The 19,323-nt window shown below is 46.0% G+C and overlaps 1 protein-coding gene and 1 pseudogene across 1 annotated transcript; one reads left to right on the top strand and one right to left on the bottom strand.

The window, feature by feature from the left end:
• Positions 1 to 8,566: 8,566 nt before the first annotated feature.
• Positions 8,567 to 8,926, top strand: LOC142436154 (small ribosomal subunit protein uS10-like). The gene has a single exon (XM_075540025.1). The coding sequence runs from the start codon at positions 8,567 to 8,569 to the stop codon at positions 8,924 to 8,926; it is 360 nt and encodes a 119-aa protein (XP_075396140.1).
• A 6,059-nt stretch (positions 8,927 to 14,985) lies between these two features.
• LOC142431057 (derlin-1 pseudogene) lies at positions 14,986 to 15,882 on the bottom strand (annotated as a pseudogene).
• Between the last annotated feature and the right edge of the window lie 3,441 nt (positions 15,883 to 19,323).

The following is a 19,323-nucleotide window of genomic DNA, read 5'->3' as shown; positions in this document are numbered from 1 at the left end:
AGTGGGTGTGCAATTAATGTTTGCTGAATGGCTCATGATGCCCGGTCTACATTAACAATAAATCATGAGTCGTGTGTCAGTCACCATGAATTGTCCCCACCACTGGGCTCTGGGAGGGATGAAAAACAAACCCAGAACTACTCTCCTTTCCCTCCTAATGCTTATAGTTCCGAACCAAACCCACTGCTAAGCACTTGATTCCAATTCACAGTGACCCTACTGAGCAGAGAGGAACTGCCTCTTTATAAAAGCAGATGGCCTCATCTTACTCCTGTGGAGCGGCTTGTTAGTTTGAACCTCCAACCTTGCACTTAGCCAATCGGTGTCTCATCTACTTTGCCACCCAGGCTCCTTGTGCTTACAGTACTCACTATAATGTTATTGAAATGATTCTACAAATGCTTTTCTTTCTTTAAAAAAAACTTTTCTTGTGAACTGGGTGACAGTGGACAGCACAGAGCAGTCTTCAATTCAACGATTCAGGCACACTTTGTCTCCTGTCATTGTTTGCTGTCCCCACAAGGGGACCTCATTTATGCCACTTCCTTGCTGTGTTGCTCATTTCTGTTCCTTCTTTCCTCACCCTTCAGAATGTTGTGCTCAGACAAATGCTGCCCTGCAGATATCCAAAGACTGAGTGTTCTCGGGTCTACATACCTCCCTAAGTGCTATGATAGACCTGTCCATTGGTTGACTAACAATTGCGCCATGGGGAGGAAGGAGTGCATGTCCAGACCTGAAGAGTGACTAAGGGGTGTAGTTTTGGGGGTTCCACCAGTCTCTTTCCAAGCAGAAATCTGATTTTTTTTTTTTATGATTTCAACTTTTGTTCCACATTTTTCTCCCAATCCATCTAGGACTTCCTAAGGCGATCCCTTTCAGAGCCGTTGGTAGTGGTGGTTAGGTGCCACCTCATTCTTCTGATCTCATTGCCGAGAGGGCTGACATTCATTTGCTGTGGTCGTCCATTGGAGTAACTGTTTCCAGGCATCCATGATTCCTTTATTCTCCTTTCCTCCATTCTGAGGGACTGAGAGTTCCACCTTAGACGGCCACTCCGGAGCTTTTAAGAACCTGCCAGTGCTCGCTGAAGTAGAATATAGAGTACAAATGGTTTACAATGATTCCACAGGCTACGCTTCTTACCATGAACTATATCTTACCACACAAAAAACTAATGAGTCGTCTACAACAGCCACTGTTTCCACCGATTCCACCTGCTCTTCTTTAGCTCCAATTCATCTCCCTATACTGACTCGGCACAGGACCAGCCTCTCTCTCTCTCTCTCTCTCTCTCTCTCTCTCTCTCTCTCTCTCTCTCCTCTCCCCTCAATATCTAGCTAAATCTCTATCTCTATATCTCTAGCTATATATTCATAAGTGTCCTGGTTTTGTTTCTCTAGAGAACCCTGTCTAACACACCGTATCTCTTGGTAGTCAGGCACCATCAGCTTTTTCACATTTGCTTATGCACCCATTTTGTCTTCAGTGATTGTGTCCAGGAAGACAAGCATCACAGAATGCCGAGTTATTAGAATAAAGTCTTCTTGCATTGAGGGAGTACGCGAGTGGAGGCCCAATGTCTGTCTGCTGCCTTAATACTTAACAAATAAATATATGTACATAGATCTATTTCCCTATCATTATATATAAATGTATTTAGATATGTACATTCCTGTATTCGGGCCTCTATAAATATCCTTTGCCTCCTAGTTCTTTCCTCTATTTCTTTTTACTTTCTTCTTGTCCCATTATCATGTTTGACCTTCACTCATGTTTTGGTGATTCCTCTCAGCTACGCTGCCCTTGATCAAGCCCCACGAGGCTTCCTATGCCCTCCTGATCATCAATTTTAGATCACTTGTTGTTCCCTTGTCCCTGGGTTTGTTGGCATGCCTCTTCCTGTACCCTGCCTCCCCCTCTGCCATGTCCCCTGGAAACATTGGTCCCATTGTTTGCTCCTCTGGATTGTTTATCCTGCCTATCTTATCTAGATAGACATTCAGCGACAATAATAAACACAAAAACAAGACAAAGCAAAACATAACAACAAAAGAAAACAAAACACCAACAGCATAAAAAGAAAAGCTTATAAATAGTTCCAGGTCTGTTTGTTGACCTTTATAAGTGTTTTCCAGTTGAGTCTGATGGGGTGCCATGCCCTGACCCCAAAGTCTATTTTTGGTATTCCTCAGAGACTTTGTTGCTTTGCTCCCCTTGCTGCTCTGCTGCATGCCCTTAGTGTTTTGCCCCGGTGGGGTGGGGTTAGATCTGACACAATTCCCACAGTGTCTCCAGTGTTGTCCCCCAGAGTGCTATGGGTCAGTGATGGACGTTGTGTCTTGTAGTGGGGCTGGGCCTACAGGACCAGACTCTTTCAAAGATAGTACCAGACCCCTACAAGTTTCAACAAACCAGCAGCCCTAGGGGTACCCAACATTCCTCCCTGCCTTCTTTCTCTTGGACCTATTGACACTTCCTGAAGGATTTCAGAAGGCATCTCCTGCCCCAATCCACTCCTATCTCACTTGGTAGTCCCCAGAAACCTGGAGTGGTAGTCTTTTCTTCGAAGGAGAGCAAAGTGATGATCTGGCAGCAGGAGAAAGGATGACTGGTGGGAGGGAAAACGTGGGGGGCAGAACAACCTCCAGGCCACCCAGACACACCCACTGAATTGACAGATACAGCTTCATTTCTTATATTATGGAGGGGAAAATAACCAGACTCCTATTAAGGAGCAGGCACCCAGTTGTGTAATTCCAGCCTGTTGAAATCACTCACCTAATGAGGTTTTTTTCCAAGCAATGTCACAATCAACAAGCACATTAAACACCTACCATAAGTTGGAGAAGAAGTTCTGCTGGTGAAGTTAAGCATTGATCTGCTAACCACAAGTTTCAAACCCATCATCCACTCACTCCATGGGAGAAAGATGAAGCTGTCTGCATCATAACGATTGTGTCTCATAATCTGAAAAGATTTAGTCTCAAAAGCCTCAAGGAGCAGTTTTGTAGGGTCATTATCAGTCAAAATCCACTCACTGGCAGTGGGATGAGCTACGGGTGCGGGCAGTGGTAGAATTCTCACTTTCCAAGTAGGAGACCAGTTTCCATTCCTGGCCAGCGGACCACCCAGGCGCCGACACGCATTTGTCAGTGGAGGCTTGCATGTTGCTATGATGCTGAACACGTTCAGCTGAGTTTCCAGACGAAGGCCAGGAAGAAAGATCTGGTGGGCTATGTCTATGGCCAAATGCCAGCCAATGAAAACCTTACCAATCACAGTGGTCTTACCTCCAAGCAATATGAGGGCAGACTTGGGCTGGGCAATTTCCTTCCATTGCCCACGGGTTTGCTATGAAGATGGTGTAGCATGATGGGTCAGAGTTAAGCTGCTCAGCACACGGAGTATAATCAATGGCACTGAATGTTACATGTAGAAGTTGTTGGATTAAAAAATGTTTTGTTGTGTATCTTTTCCCCACAATTGAAAAAAGTAATTACACAAATAGAATGAGTGCAGGGAAGAAGAAAATGTTCTAAAATTGATTGTGGCAATGATTTGACAACTATTCTTGATATTATTGAATGAATGAATTGTGTGATATATGGATGCCGTGCCAATAAAACTGACCAGACCATACTAGATAGTTTATCATTCGCAACCCAATTTCTCTATAAAGACCCCTACTTTTTACAGGACACAGAGTTCTGTCACAGGCATTTTGCAAATGATATTTTCACAGAAGCATCCCCATTGTACCACTACACGGTGGGTAAAGGTCTCATACGGCACCTTCTATAGGTGAGAAAGCTGAAGCTGAAAGGTCGGTAACTTACCTAAGCCCATATTTACAAATCGGGAGATTTCACACTGAAATCTGTACTTCCACCTTCTTGGGGGAAGAAGGAGGAGGAGAAGAAGGAAGTAGAGGCGGACGGGGGAAGCAAAGTCTAGCCATGTTAAACAGGAAATGATTTAACACACACACACACACACACACACCAAAAAAAGGCTTTCCAAAAATGACAGAGGAGCCAGAGGAGCAGTTTCTAAGCAGCCTTCCAGAACTGGTACGCAAAACCAACACTTAGACCAGCCGGTCAAGCTGGTCTCTCAACTACTGACTCTGAGCTCCTGCTGCCTGAGCCACAATCCAGAATCAGGGAGTTACCATCATCTGTGTTGCTTTGGAATCTGCTGGACCTCCGCCGGCAAGCAGGTGACTCAATCAACTCCACCTTCTTTCCCATCAACTCACCTTGGTTTTAATTTTGAGCCCCTGTGGATGCTTCTGATGGGCAGGCTCTAATACTAGCCACGGAATCCCTGGGGGATGCAAATGGGTAACACACGTGCTGTCAATCAAAGGTGTAGGGACAGCACACTGCCTCTTGAACCATGTGTTAAAAGGTGTGTGGAGCACAGGTCTACGCTGACACATGAGATACTCAGAGTTACTTACACCAGTGACTGGTTACTCTTATCCAGAACCTTGGCTGTAAAGGAAGCTGAGAGAAGCAGATTTTACCTTTCGAGCCTCCAGAGTTGAGGAAGGCACCAGAAGGAAGGAGGGACAGTCAGATGCTAAGTGATTCGCTTGACTGCATCTGCTGGGACATGTGCTGGAGCTGGGAAGCCCCTGCAGAAGGTGCCAATGACAAGTATGCTGGTATCTCAACCTGTATGTTGCTAATCACTTGATCCGTATGGCAACATAGATTCCATTGAATTACAGTGCTAGCGAGGAATATTCAAAGCACCATGGACTGCCCACAAAAACAAACACATCTCTCTTGGAAGAAGTACAACTTGAGTGCTCCTCAGAGGCAAGAATGGGGGAACTTCATCTCAAGGACTTGGGCCGTGTTGAAAAAGAAGAGACCGGGCCCTGGAAGAGGACATCGTGCGTGGTAAAGTAGAGGGGCAGCAAAAACAAAGAGGAAGTCCCTCAGCAGGATGGGCTGGCACAGTGCCTACAATGGGCTCAAACATGAGAACAATGTTGAGGGTGGCGCTGGGCTGGACAGTGTTTCGTTTCGTTTCGTTCGACATAGGGTTGTTATGAGTCGGAACCAGCGATGGCACCTGACAGCGACAATAATAGCAATCCATTGTGTGAGCCCACTGCTTTTCCTTCATCCACTCTGCCGATGAAGGAAACCCAAACATCCTTTTGGGCCTCTGTGGGAATTCATGTAGGACAAAAGCTCGGAGCCTATGGACCTTTGACTTGGCATCAGCACAATTCCATTTCACCCGCTGTTGACTGAGGGTAATGAAAACAATAGCAGGTAATCTCCATGAGGCGTGTTACCTTAAGTCAGACACTCCTCCAACCAATTGTGCTCTGTGTGTACTGACTTGTTTCATACACCCCTCAGAAAATTGTCACGAGCACGGGGGATTAAATTAAGTAACAGAAGTACCTGACACTCTGTACCAGGGACATAGTGGGGTGCAGCAAGTACAGTTTCTATCAGCATGCAGAGGTCAAGGGCTGGACACCAGAGTCTGCTCTTTTTCTGACAGGCTAGGAAGGCATTCCCAGGCACGGGCCTCCCTTTACTCTCAGCCCCAACCCAACGGCCTGTGCAAATCTGATTCTACTTCCTAAACTCCAGATGCCTCTGATTCTTTCATCTATGTCTCCTTGAGATTTGGATGCTTTGATGTTTTCGTCCTTTCTTTAATATAACCTCAACATCCAACACCAACCACAAGCCAAACTCACTAGTGTTAAGTCAATTCTGACTCACAGAGACCCTATAAGACAGAGAACAACTGCTCCTTGGAGTTTCTGAAGCTACAAATCTTTATGGGCAGAAAGTCTCTTCTTTCTCCCAAGAGGGGCTTGTGCAGACCTGCGCTTAGCTGCTGAGTTTGTAACCCACTACACCACCAAGACTCCTTCGCATCTAGTACCAAACCCAAACTCACTGCCATTGAGTGGATGCCAATGCCAACTCATAGTGACCCTTACAGGACAGGGTGGAACTGCCCCCCTGGGAGTTTCCGAGGCTATAACTGTTTATGGGAGTAAAAAGCCTGTCTTTCTCCCTTGGAGCAGTTGCTGGTTTTGAACTGCCAATCTTTCACACCACAGCCCATTGTGTAACCACTACACCACTGCAGCCAGTACTATGACTGCCAAGTACTAATCATTCAACTCATGGTGGTTGAATGAAGACATTCATGTGTAAGGAAGCTTCTCACTAGACCGGAATCATGTGAGACAGAGACACTGGTGTGTATAGATTCCACTGGAGTTATATGCAGTGTGGCCCCATTGTCCTCTGATGGTCAAAATAGGATTTTTGGTAATATGTCCAGGAATGCCATTCCCTTGGGGAATAACAAAGTCCTGGACTACTTTCTCCTTGTCCAGTCAAAGGTTGGTAGAGCTGGTAGGGGCTCAGAGGAGGGGAGGGGAGGAGAGGGAAGAGGGGCTGGGGCAGGAGCAGTGCTTTCTACAATGCTGAGTGAGCAAAATGAATATTTCCAGACCTGGAGGGTCACCTGAAGGCCCTAGGCCCCCAGTCACCGTTTGAGTCTGGAAATGAACTCACCTCCATGGCTCAATGTTCCGTGGAACAATAGGCAGGTCTGTAAACGGAACTATACCACTAGGTCACAGGGGTCGTCAAACTTTTAAACAGTTCACTGTCCTTCAGACCCGTTGGAGGGCCAGTTAAAAAAAAACAAACTAGGAACAAATTCCTATGCACACTGCACATATCTTATTTTGCAGTAAAAAAACAAATGGGGCAAAAGCACCCGGCGGGCCGGATAAATGTCCTCGGTGGGCCGCATGTGGCCCGCGGGCCGTAGTTTTGAGGACGCCTGCACTAGGAGATGCGCACAGCTTACCGTTTGAGATCAAAAGGGCAGCATTTACTCAAGGTCAAAGTCCAGATGATTAGGAGAGAACAAGGGAGGGGAGAGGGAGACATGGGGAGGGAGTGGTCAAAGTGATGTTACACTGCACAAATTGTGACCAGTGAAATGGAACTAAATGGGTAGAACTTGTGGAATGAAAAACTGATGCACCCTGTAAACCTTCACCCAATTCACAACAAAAAGCTGAGTTGTCTTTTATTTGTAAAGATAATTACTTAATAGGCTTCTTCAAAGGTCACTTTTCCACTTACATTGGTCTAAACCTTTAGTTGTCATTGTGTCAACTCTGACTCATAACATCAAAAAGCAAACCCAAGTTCATTACTGTCAAGACAAATCGAACTCATACGGACCCCATAAGACAGAACAGCACCCACCTACCCCCCGCCCTCCAAGACTGGGATCTCTTGGAAGCAGGTGGACACCACTTTCTCCTGCGGAGTGGCTGGTCAGTTCAAACTGGTGACATTTGCATCGCAGCTGAGCGAACCATTGCCCCGGCACAGATCTTTTTCTGACTCAGCACTCACTCCCTGCCGTTGACCATCGCTGACTCATGGCAACCCTACAGGACAGGGTAACACTGCCCCTGTGGGTTTCCAAGACTGTAACTCTTCATGGGAGTAGAAAGCCTGTCTTCCTCCCCGACACAGGACATGTGGGGTGATCCCTTCCCTGGGCGCCTCATGCCCCCCCACCACCCAGCTGTCAAGGGAAGTTTGCATGCTATCAGGAAGCTGAGCGCGTAATTTCAGCAAAGCTTGCAGACTAAGATGGAATAAGAAGAATGGCCTGGCTATTTTCTACTTGGGCAAATCAAATACAAAAAACCCTGTGACTCACAACAGTCAAATCGAAGGGTCGAAGGGTGGCCTGAGACCCGGATCATTTTGTTCCACTGTGCATGGGTTACCATGAGTCAGGGGCCACCTCCACACAGCCCACCACAACGATGAGCAAGTGCCAACTGTCAACTGGCCCCTCGTTACTTTGGGCTGACTGTCCGTAAGCACTCCCAACCGCATTAGTTCTCATTGAGCTCAACCATCTGTTGACGGTCACCTATCCCTACCAGGCAACAAGGCTCAATGAGCTTGGGAATTTGCTCACGGCATCTCAGCCAAGTGGTGGAGGAAGGACCAGGATTTGAACCTGGGGTTGTCTGACTGCAGGCAATGTCCTAATCACGGCGCCCTGACTGACACCTTGTCCACACATAGCACCTCTTCCCAGTTACCATTCCTCAATTGTGTGTGTTTTATTTACTCTCTGCCTCCCTGGGCTGACCATACCTCTAAGAGGGAAAGAGCTTTTCCCGTCTCATTCTTCTGAATCAGCGGCTAATGGGCCTGGCACACAATGGAGACTCCCTCGAGTTCTTGGAAGGAATCTCTACTTGAACAGGTGAGAGTCACAAAGAAAGTTGGTCCTGCTCTCCAGCATGTGGTAAAGGTCATATGTAAGTTCTGTGGTGACTCTCACCTGGACAGTTTCCATAAGCTCCATATTGTTTGCCTGTTACTACCCAGAACTCCATTCCTCCACGAAAGGAATCTGATTGATCTTTCTTTAAAAGCACACCCGAGGAGGAACCCCGCTCCCATTCCTGACTCACCGCTGTTCGCTCTCGTGGAGGAACAAGTCGGTCAGGAAGCGCCCCGCCGCCATGGTATTTAAGGACACCGGAAAGACACCTGTGGAACCAGAGGTGGCCATTCACCGAATTAGAATTACTCTGACCAGCCGCAACGTGGAATCCTTGGAGAAAGTGTGTGCTGACTTGATCAGAGGGGCTAAGGAGAAGAACCTGAACGTGAAGGGAGCAGTTAGGATGCCCACCAAGACTCTGAGAATCACGACCAGGAAAACTCCCTGTGGGGAAGGCTCTAAGACCTGGGATCCATTCCAGATGCGGATCCACAAGCGTCTCATTGACTTGCACAGCCCGTCTGAGATTGTGAAGCAGATCACTTCCATCAGTATTGAGCCTGGAGTAGAGGTTGAAGTCACCATCGCAGATGCTTAAATCAACTATTTTAATAAATTGATTTATCTGTTGGTTAAAAAAAAAAAAAGCACACCCTGCCGAGACTCTTCCTTAGGGCGCCTTTCCTGGCAGGAGGCAGTGCGCGCTCCTCGGAATGGCCTGAAAGCCCACTCTGCTGTCCCTGTCTGCCTCCGGAGCCTTCGATCACGGCTCCACAACCTAGGCCCTGTCCCCACAGCCCCTCTAATGTCACCTGTCCTGCACTAGTCTGCTGTCTTCCCAGCTTGCTCTCAACCTGAAACGCCTTCACCAGCTCTGCTTTATTGCCGGATAATCACACCTCATCCATCTATGCATAGGTATTTCACGATTTTGCCTTTTTTAAAGTGGTTCGCAGAGCATTCGTTATCTTGTACAGCCACTGTTGTTAAGGTTGTGGCTCTTAGGCGTCCTTGAGGTGGTTCCGACAGAACGAAGCCCCACTCGGCCCTGTGCCACCTTCACAGCGGTTCTGATATTTGAACCCCTGGCTCTAGCCACTGTTGGCAGCTCTCTGCCTCAACCATTACCAGTATCTCATTCTAGAACCTTTTTTTATCCTGAAAAAGAAGCTCTGTACCCACTAAGGAGTAATGTCTCTCAACCCCTCTTCCCCTCCACCAGCCCCCACCATCTGCTCTCTGTCCCTGTGGGTCTGCTAATTCTGGACATTTCACATAAATACCATCATACCCTGTGTGGTTCTTTTGTACATCCCATCGAGACCCAATGCAACGCTCACTTCCTGTACAGTCTTCCCTGCCCTTTGGGGGGCTGGATCTCCACCCTTTCCAGATTCACCCTCCACTTCTCTCAGGGCACCTGCCGCATGCTCTCCTCTTACAGGTAGCACGCCAGTCTCCCTCCATTAGCTTGTGAGTTCCTTGAGGGCCCGGAACGTGCTGGTTTTCACCCTGACATTTGCAGCAGCTGCTACAGCACCTGGCACAGAGCACGTCTTTCAAAGGTGTGCACCCTGGACGCTGCACCCTGACGGTCTGCGGTCCAGCCGGACTCTGCTGCTGGTCAGCTGTGTGAGCCTAGGCAAAGAATCTAACCTATCTGTGCCTCATATACCTCAGTGGTCCAGTGGGGCATGCAAAGGCTGTGGTGCACGCTCATTAGTGGTTACTGGGGTGGGAAGGAGGGAGGGGTTGGGAGGAGCTCCTGCTCAGGGGACAATGAGGATGTGTTCACGTCAGTGGAATAATTTGGGAAAGAAGAATCATGATGTTTGCACAACCCAGTGAATCTGCACAATGGCACTACGTGATATGTGCATTGGGAAATGTCTCTTATGGATATCTTTTCACCAGATAAATCAAAGGAGTGGGTGGGGGTGCTGTTGTGAGAGTCTGACGTGCAGAACCCGGCCCAGCTGAAAGTCCTATTGTTAGTCACTGTCAACCAAGCCCCAACTCATGGAGACCCACCTGTGACAGAACCAAATGCTGCCCAGGCTTGTGCCAACGTCACAGTCTCTGGTAGGCTCTGGTCCATCGTTTCCACAGCCATCCTGTATTTTGAGCCTGAGGAGGTTCAGCTTCCAGCCCCGTGTGGACAATAAGGGTAACTTTTCAAAGTAAATTGCTAGGTCATTTTTCTGATCCTGTTCTAGTTTGGAAACTCTGCCAACCCCTGTGCACCTGGACAAGCCAGCTGGTCTTTAAAATGCCAATGGCATCGCTGCTAGTACCATGCAAGCCACCACAGTAAGACAAACTGACAGGTGGGTGGTGGCCAGCATGTAAGAATGCTCCATGAATATTAAGTAGTGCTTATTGATTTCCTTTGGCATCTCATTATTGTGAGAAAGAATAATGTATGATGGTTCTGTGTGCTGTTCATAGGAGAGGCTGGAAAACGTGCTGGTAGTGTACAGAGCCAGGGCATATTCCTTTGATGGAGGAGGTTCGAGAAGGGTTCACAGAGGAGGCAGAAGTTGATGTGGTCATTAAAAAGCTGTGCACCTACAAAAAGAGTTGTACGCCTGTGTCCATTTGAGTTGGCAAAGCAGTGTGAAAGGAGGAGAGTAAAAGTGGCTGCTGAGACTGCTTAGGGACAGCCAGAAACCTCGCGGGATCTGGTTCCTTGGTTTGGAAGTTTAGAGTCATGATTTCACCAGACATTCTAGTTCACGGGCCTAGGGATGTGCTTAGTGCTCCTATACCACCGTCCAGCTAATGAGGAGGAGGTACCTGGGGTCACTAAAGCTCGCAAGCAGCCATCCAGGACATGTCACTTTGCCTTTATTTGCTTGGAGGAACAAAGGAAGAAGGAGAGTCAGGAATAAAAAGAGGATATGGAAGATGTGACTAATTGTCTCCATAAATAACTAACTCTTTTGCCATGAAACCGGAACTTAATAGTGCCCAAGTACCATTCCCAAACACTTTGATCAAAGACTCGACCAAAGAATCCTGATCAAATGGAGGGAAATGTAGAACAGGATTTTAAATTTTCATAAACTCCAGGTTCTCTGGAGCTATGCAGGCTGGATGAACTCCTGAAACTACTACGCTAAGACAATCTTTACAACGTAATTACTAAAAAATACCTCCCCACTGTGTCTTTCTTTCATTAAGCAATAGTTCAGTTAAACTCATATAAAAAATGTCTGCGTTGAGAATTAGGCGCTTTTAACAGATGTCTGCGCGAGATCAGAGTGAGAACAGTGACTGGAATGGTGAGACAAATGTCGGGGCAGCGAGCTTATGTCAATGGAGTGGAACGACTACAAAGAAGGGCGAGGAGGGTGCACAGTGCAAAGGAAGCAGGCACTGCCTTCGAGTTACACGCGAAGTGCCTGGTGATTTGGCGTGTGTTTGCTGTAGACTCTTGACCCGAAAAAATGGTGCAGCACCTCAGAGTTGATATGCAGGACCTCAGAGACCCAGAGTGAGATTTGAGCAAACACCCATGGAAGAGGGAATGCTGGGAGTATTGCACAAGGGAGTGGCTTAAGTAGAGGGCGTGAGCATTTGTTCAGCAGGAGATAAGCCTGGGAGAGCAGATTGGAGCCAGACTTGGAGTGTGTGGACAGACAATGGGGGAACTTATTAACTTTTTTTTAAATGTGAAAGTTGAATAATCAGATCGTCATTTAGAAAAATAACTCTAGTGTGGAGAGTAAATCTCGAGGTGTAGTTACTAGGCTCGCAAACTTAAACACCTACAGGGGGCGGGCCAGGAACTTAGTGAGTGAGGCCAGGTGGATGAAAGAAGCCGCAGGAACTGAGCTGACTGGGGCGTGGATGCCTTCTTTTCAGCGGGCCCAATTTCAACCCTCATCGCCATGTAAAATGTGGACTCAGTGTTGTCAGCGTTTCCCATGTCTCCAAGAAAGCCAGATCACATAGCTATTTCATGTGATTAAATGTTTGGTGAGTAGAGGGTCTGAGAAAACAAGGGGCAACTCCTCCATGACATGGACTGACACAGGGGCGACAACAGTGGGCTCAAGCGTCCTACAGATTGTGAGCACGGTGCAGGACTGGGCAGTGTCCCGTTCTGTTAGACATAGGTCGCCATTAGTTACAGCTCACTCTATGGCAACTGACAACAGTAATGGACTTTGAATATTAATGCTTGGGGTTAAAATGGCCATCAAGCTACCAGTGTGTGGTTTCGGAGCTAAGAATAAGCCATTGCAGTGGTCCAGGGAGACATGATCAAGGCTTCACCGAGGGCTGTGACCATGGGAACAAATGATGGGAAAGGATAGGTTAGACACTGTGAAAGTAGGGTCAGCGGAATTCGATGACTAGTTGAATATTGATTATAAAAGAAGAGATGTTGAGAAAGACTGCTGGTTCCTGCCTAAGTGATTCAGAGGATGGCAGCCTCACAAAACAGAACAAGACGGCTCTGACTTCAGGAGGATGCGGGTTCAAACACTGGCTTTATCCCTTGCTAGCTGTGGGACTTTGCCTCTCTGGGCTTCAGTCTCTTCAATCTTTTAAAAAAGATGTGAACAATAGTAACAATCATCATGCATGTTTCTTAGTGTTGTTTATGGAGATTAAATAAGATCATGCATGTAGAGGGCTGAGTACAGAGCCTGGCACACAACAAGAGGTCAATGGTTTGTTGCTGAGGTTTGCTGACAGCATCCCCTCATTCTACTTCACTGACAGCCCCCAGTTCTCACGTAGTGGTCTATAACTTCTCTTCTCCCCCCACCCCCATGCAAAAAAAAAAAGGAGTTTCATGTGACTATGCCTTCCTCTGGTGATCATGATTGATTCAAGTCAGACTGAGAGTGAACTCAGCACAGAGTAAACAGCATTGAGGTATGAAAGAGAAGCTAAGTCCTGGTATATTTGACTTTCTGCGTCATGGGATGCCTGCCGTCACCTCGGCACCTGGACTGGCTTTCCAGTTAAGTCCCCTTCCTACTAAGTCATTCTGAGAGGGGTCTCTGACATGTGTTATCCAAGGAGTACTAGATGCTATTCCTACTATGACTTGTTAACTGAGATCTCAAAGGATGCTTTGGCTTAGTGGTATTTAAAGTCACCAGAGCCTTGGGAAGGCTATCTCTAGCCTGAGGATGAAGTCCTGTTCTGGAATGCCTCTTAGGAGAGACGGTAGAAATAGCATGCCCCCTATGAAGGCATTCCAAAGGAGTCCACCTGTCGCAACTTAGCAGCACTGCAGAGCTTGATGTTCTTAACCCCAGGTTGATGGTGAGGCACTAATCAGTGGGACACACTGTCTTCTGTGACGATTGGAGTCCTTTTCTGGTTACCAGAGAAGAGTCTAAGGTTGAACTCTGCCTGGGGAAGCAGGAGGCAGGTAAAATGTGCAGAGCCTAGTGAGGACCCTGGCTTGATCCATCAATGATATGGTACCTAGACCTTGGTACCTACCTAGCTCTACCCTCATGTCCCAGAACATCACTGTTGGGGATGATAGATGGAGAGGGCTCTGGATGGCACTTAGGAAATCAAGGTTCGAGCCTTATCTCCACAATAAACAAGCTCTGTTATCTGATGCACATTTCTTCTCCTCTGATTCTGTCCTCATCGGTAAACCAAATATAGGAATGGGTTTTCTGGGAGCATTTAATAGCATATAAAGTATTAAACCCAGTGCTTAAAACATTGGATGCATGTTTTTAGTAAATTTTCTCTTTCTAGGTCTCAAATGAGGAGACTTGGTGACCTAATAGTTACATGTTGGCCTGCTAACTGCAAGGTCAGCAGTTCAAAGCCAGCTGTTGCTCTACTGGAGAAAGAAGAGGCTTTCTACTCCTGTAAAGAGTTATAGTCTCTGAAACTCACCGGGACAGTTCTACCCTGTCCTACAGGTCACTCTGCGGCACCATCAAATGGATGGCGGTGAGTATAGTTTGGGGTTTTAGTCAATGGTCAGAAAGAATTCAATGGATGCTGAATTTATGTGGAAACTAAATTCATAATGGATTTATGAATGGTTAATGATAGCCTAATGCTCAGATTTTAGTCACTAATAATATGTATAGACGTTTACAAAGATGGCTTAAATAACATCTATAAATAACTTCGCATCGATTAGGTTAGATTTCACTGCCAAACGATTTGTGCCAGGTTTGAGAAAAGATTTTGGGTGCTCAGAGCATTTAATAAATATGTTTTGCTTTGATATTGTAGATTTTAAAAAATTATTCTGTAATTTAAAACATCTGAAGGATATATTCAGCCCCAGGGTGCTTGCTAGAGAATGAGTGGGTCAGAAAACCACCAGGAACCGAGCTGTTTACTTACCCAAACAGCAGCAGCAACCAAAGGTAGTTGAAACAACAACGTGCTTTCCTCAGGACACTGTACACTGCTGAGCTGTGTAGTAGTGTAGATGCATAAATTCCCAAACGGGCATTCTCATATTCCCGGACTTGAAGCCAAAGAGAGGCTTGGAGACTCCGCGGGCCAGGGCTGCCTGAGGAGCAGTGAAGAAGTCACCTTCAGCAGAATTGGAAAGGCGGGTTTAGGGGTCCCGATTGTAGTACAGATTCTTGGCCTCGGAACTCAGACTCTCAGAAGTTGGCAGAGAGATTTTACTAGCTTCCTGGTGTTAAATCAGTCAGTCAGTGAGATCGTTTTGTTTTTTGAGGAACACTTATATTTTTTTCCCTTCAGGATTTTAAAATTTGTGTCTTGAATTGAAAGACTACATTTAGTGTGGGTCCGGCCCAACAGCATTAGGCCGAACTCAGTGGGGTGAGGGCATCCACAGTGGAGGGAAGCAGCTGGTGGACAGGCGGAGGCCCCCAAGCCAGAAGCCCTGGTCCATTTGTGTCTGCTGCCACCACGGTCCAGGTCAGCTGCAAATCCTGAGACCCTCCTCTCCTGCTGGGCAGCCAGCGGCACAAACACTGAGGTGTGGAGAGAAAATTCCTTGCTCCGAATCCATTGGGTATCTGAACATTAAGAAGTACAGATGTCCAGCGAGATTTCCCATGAGCTCATTGATCCCCGAGCCTCCAATGCTGTCATTGACACCCAGGATGACCCGGGGCAGATAGCAGGCCTGAAAGCGAGTGCCAACCCGAAAGGACACGGTCGTGTCTCTGTTCAGCTGGCCAGACACACAGCACTGGCGTGATCAGACGCATCATCACCAGCTGCATTGTTGCTGAGCTGGTGAGCGCGATGCAGGTCCATTAAAGAGGAGCAGGAAGAAGTAGACGGCTGGCCTCCCATCAAAGGCTCCTATTTCCGGTCGTGTAGAATATTGATATAAGAAATTTAAATTGACCAAATAAAGAAATCCCATTCCTGGACCCACAGGGAAGTCAAAGGTGGCCGTGATTGGGGTCCAGACCTGAAAGCAGTAGGGAAAGCTTCAGACCAGAGGAACAAATAGACCCGGCTGCTGAGACCGCACTTACCCACCAAGGGCACCGAGACCCTGGCGGCTACCCAATGGCACATGACAGCCCGGATGCTCCTAAACCAGTCCCTGATGCCCGGCATCTTCGATTCTCAGGTCGCCAGGATGTATGTACACTGTCCCCCAACTCCGTCTCTGCCCCCTCTCAAGGTGACCGAGTCCATGAGTGGAAGGCGTCTTGGTGGAAACCACCAAAGACCGTGCAGAAGGCAGAGATGGGCGGACATAGTGCCACCAAATTCGGACAAAGACCACTACAGTTCAAACTTTAAATCCAAAAGTTCCCCTTTTGTCACTCTGTCAACAGCCCCTAGGCATGACTCTTCACCTTCTAATGTCCTGAGCACTCCAGAGCACTGGGTGGGGCTAATCTCTTTGGAGCCTTCTTTGCAGGTGTGTCCTAAACCCATGGAAAGATCAAAATTTAATGACTGACAGCAAGTAGGTTTACAAGCTTTCTATTTTCTACTTCCCAAATAAACATTTCTATAAATCACTATATCCTTAATAAGCAGAAGAAATCTGTATAAACAAAAATAGAATCAGATACTAAAGTCTTAAAACAGTCAAGTTAAAAAGAGGTCAAGTTCAATCCTAATCTAGCTTGTCTAAATCCTTATCTAAATTATTCTATTTACACAAAAATATGGGATAGAAATCCTCATTTGCATTTCTCAGAAACCATGTTGCTTAAGGAAAATGGCTGACAGAAGGTCAAAATGCCTGACAGAAAGCCTGTTTCTGGTTCTCTGGTCTCTTGCTCTCTGATGGTTGGACCGGCGTACAGCTGCCTTGGCTAGTTCTCTGCCTCAGGCTCACTTCCTGCGAGACAGCCCTGAGGAGAAGCCACATGGACTGGACGTACCCTGATGCAGCCCTGGGTGCTGGAGAAGCCCCGTGGAGACCCCTGCCACTGCTGAGATGCTTACAACGCCACTGGATTCAAAGACTTTCCACCCACTGGACTGTGATTGTCTTGCATTCGGCTTCATTGCATGTGGTTTGTGAATTTGAGGAGGACTTTGTAGATCAGTGTCAGACATATGGGTTAATGTCTGACTTATGGGCTTGGACTGGCCTGGATTGGAATGCTTTATCAATACACACTTACCCTTTATATGAAACTATTTCTTATACACATATGAGTTTCTGTGGATTTGTTTCTCTAGTCTACCCGGACCACAGTTAGTCAAAGTAAATCTCAATTTATGCATCTGCACAATTAGGGTATTACTACTTCTTGCAGTTGCTGTAAGGAGCAAAGGAAATGAAGCTTGTATTAAGAGAAGTACCTGGTATGAAAATGCTGTTGTTGAATGACTACCACACACCAGTAAGTTTGCTGTACTGTGCTGACTCGTGTATTGTTGTGATGCTAAATACTATGCCATTGTTATTTCAAATACCAGCAGGATAAACTAGCAGGATGGCCCAGATTTCAGCTGAGTTGACAGACTATGAAGAAGAACCTTGCTATCAATTGCTTAAAAAAAATGGTTGTTCTTGGGTGTCATCAAGTTGCTCCTGACCTAGCATCCTTGTACACGAGAGAATGAAACGCTCTCTGGTCCTGCATCATCCTCACAACTGGTCCTGTGCTTGAGCCCATTGTTGTAGTCACTGCATCTGCTAATTTATTGAAGGCCTTCCTCTTTTTCCCTGCCCCTCAACAGAATATCATTCCCTAGGGACTAGAATCTCCTGACAAAAGGTTCAAGGTACGTGAGATCTCATCATCCTGAGAAGCATCTGGCTATACCTCTTCCAAGGCAGATTCGTTTGTTCTTTTGGCAGTCCATGGTACTTTCTATATTCTTTGCCAGCACCCTAAATTAAAATGTAGCGACCCTTCTATCGTCTTCCTTTTTCAATGCCTACTTTCACATGCCTATGAGGCCACTGGATATAGCATGGCTTGGGTCAGGCACTCTTTTAGTCCTCAAAGCAAACTGCTTCTTTTCAACACTTGAAGAGGTCTTTTGCAGCAGATTTATCCAGGACAATGCATCCTTTGATCTTTTGATGTTCATGGCTGCTTCCAGGAACATTGACTGTGGATCCAAGCAAGATAAAAATCCTTGACAACTTTAACATTTTCAATTAGCCAGTCAAATTCTTATGAGTAGCAGTGGAACATTTCTTATACAGTGCTAAAAGATAAGTTTCCCATGTTGGAAGGTATGACACTCAAAATAGAATCAACCTCGATGGGGATGGAGTAAAGCTTTCAGGACCTTTGCTGATGTGGCATGACTCAAAATGAGAACAAACAGCTGAAAAGATCTATTAATAATTAGAATGTGCAAAGTATGAATAGGAAAATTGGAAGTTGTCAAAAATGAAATGGAATGCTTGAAAATTTATACTCTAGGGATTAGTGAGCGGAAGTGGACGCACTGGTCCTTTCAAATGAGAAGAGCACGTGGCTTACTGCATGAGGATGACAAGTTGAAGAGGCTCAGTGTAGCTGTCACTGGCTAAAAGGCCATTTCAAGATTCAGGCTGAAATACAACACTGTCGGTGACAGGATGATATCCACACAGCTTCAAGAAAGAACAATAAATCTATTATTCAAATTTACACACCTGACACTAATGCCAAGGATGAATAAATTGGAGATTTTAACCAATTTCTGCAGTCTGGAATTGATAAAATATGCAATCAAGGTGTATTCATAACTACTAGCCATTAGAATGTGAAAGTTGGAATAAAGAGAATGAGTAGTTGGAAAATATGTCCTCAGTAATAGAAATAGTGCCAGCGATTGGACCATAGAATTTTGCATGACCTGTTCATTAGAAATACTGTTTTTCAACCATGTAAACTTTGAATATACAGGAGAATCTCACCAGATGGAATACACAGGAATCATTTTGATTACATCCGTGGGAAGAGATGATGGGGACGCTCAGTAGCATCAGTTACAAGAAGACCGGGCACTGACTACAGAATGAACCCTCAATTGCTCATATATAAATTTTAGTGGAAGCTAAAGAAAATTAAAACAAGTGTTTGAGAGCCAAAGTAAACCCTTGAGTATATATCATCTGAAGTTAAAGTCCTACTCAAGAAGAGATTTGAAGCACTGAATACAAATAACCACAACCAGACATGTTCTATGATGACACCAAGGGCATCATCTATGAAGAAAGAGAGAGACAGACCAAAGAGGAAGAAGAGACCAGGTAAATATCTAAAGATATTCTGAAATTTGAATGTAGAGTAGCTAAGCAAATGGAAAAAATGGTGACATGGAAAAGCTGAATAAAAGGTCAACTAAAGAAAATGAGGTACTCTAATAAAAAGTGCCAAGCCATAGAGTTTGCAAACAAAAAGGGAAGAGCACATTCATCATTTCTCATGCTGAAAGAACTGAAGAAAAACTTCAGGCCTCGAGTTGTAATACTGAAGGATTCTACGAGCAAAATATTGAACGATGCAATGCAAAGAATGCACAGATGACCATATGGGCTACAGTTATTGGGGGCTAAAAAATATTTCTCAAAGTCTGTTTTGTTGGAGG

Source organism: Tenrec ecaudatus, chromosome 1 (genome assembly GCF_050624435.1).
Source record: "Tenrec ecaudatus isolate mTenEca1 chromosome 1, mTenEca1.hap1, whole genome shotgun sequence".
Taxonomy (NCBI): Eukaryota; Metazoa; Chordata; class Mammalia; order Afrosoricida; family Tenrecidae; genus Tenrec; species Tenrec ecaudatus.
This window is presented reverse-complemented; position numbering and strand designations above follow the sequence as displayed.

Coding starts and splice junctions, on each gene's coding strand:
- LOC142436154 (XM_075540025.1), top strand. CDS start 8,567: ATGGTATTTAAGGACACCGGAAAGACACCTGTGGAACCAGAGGTGGCC.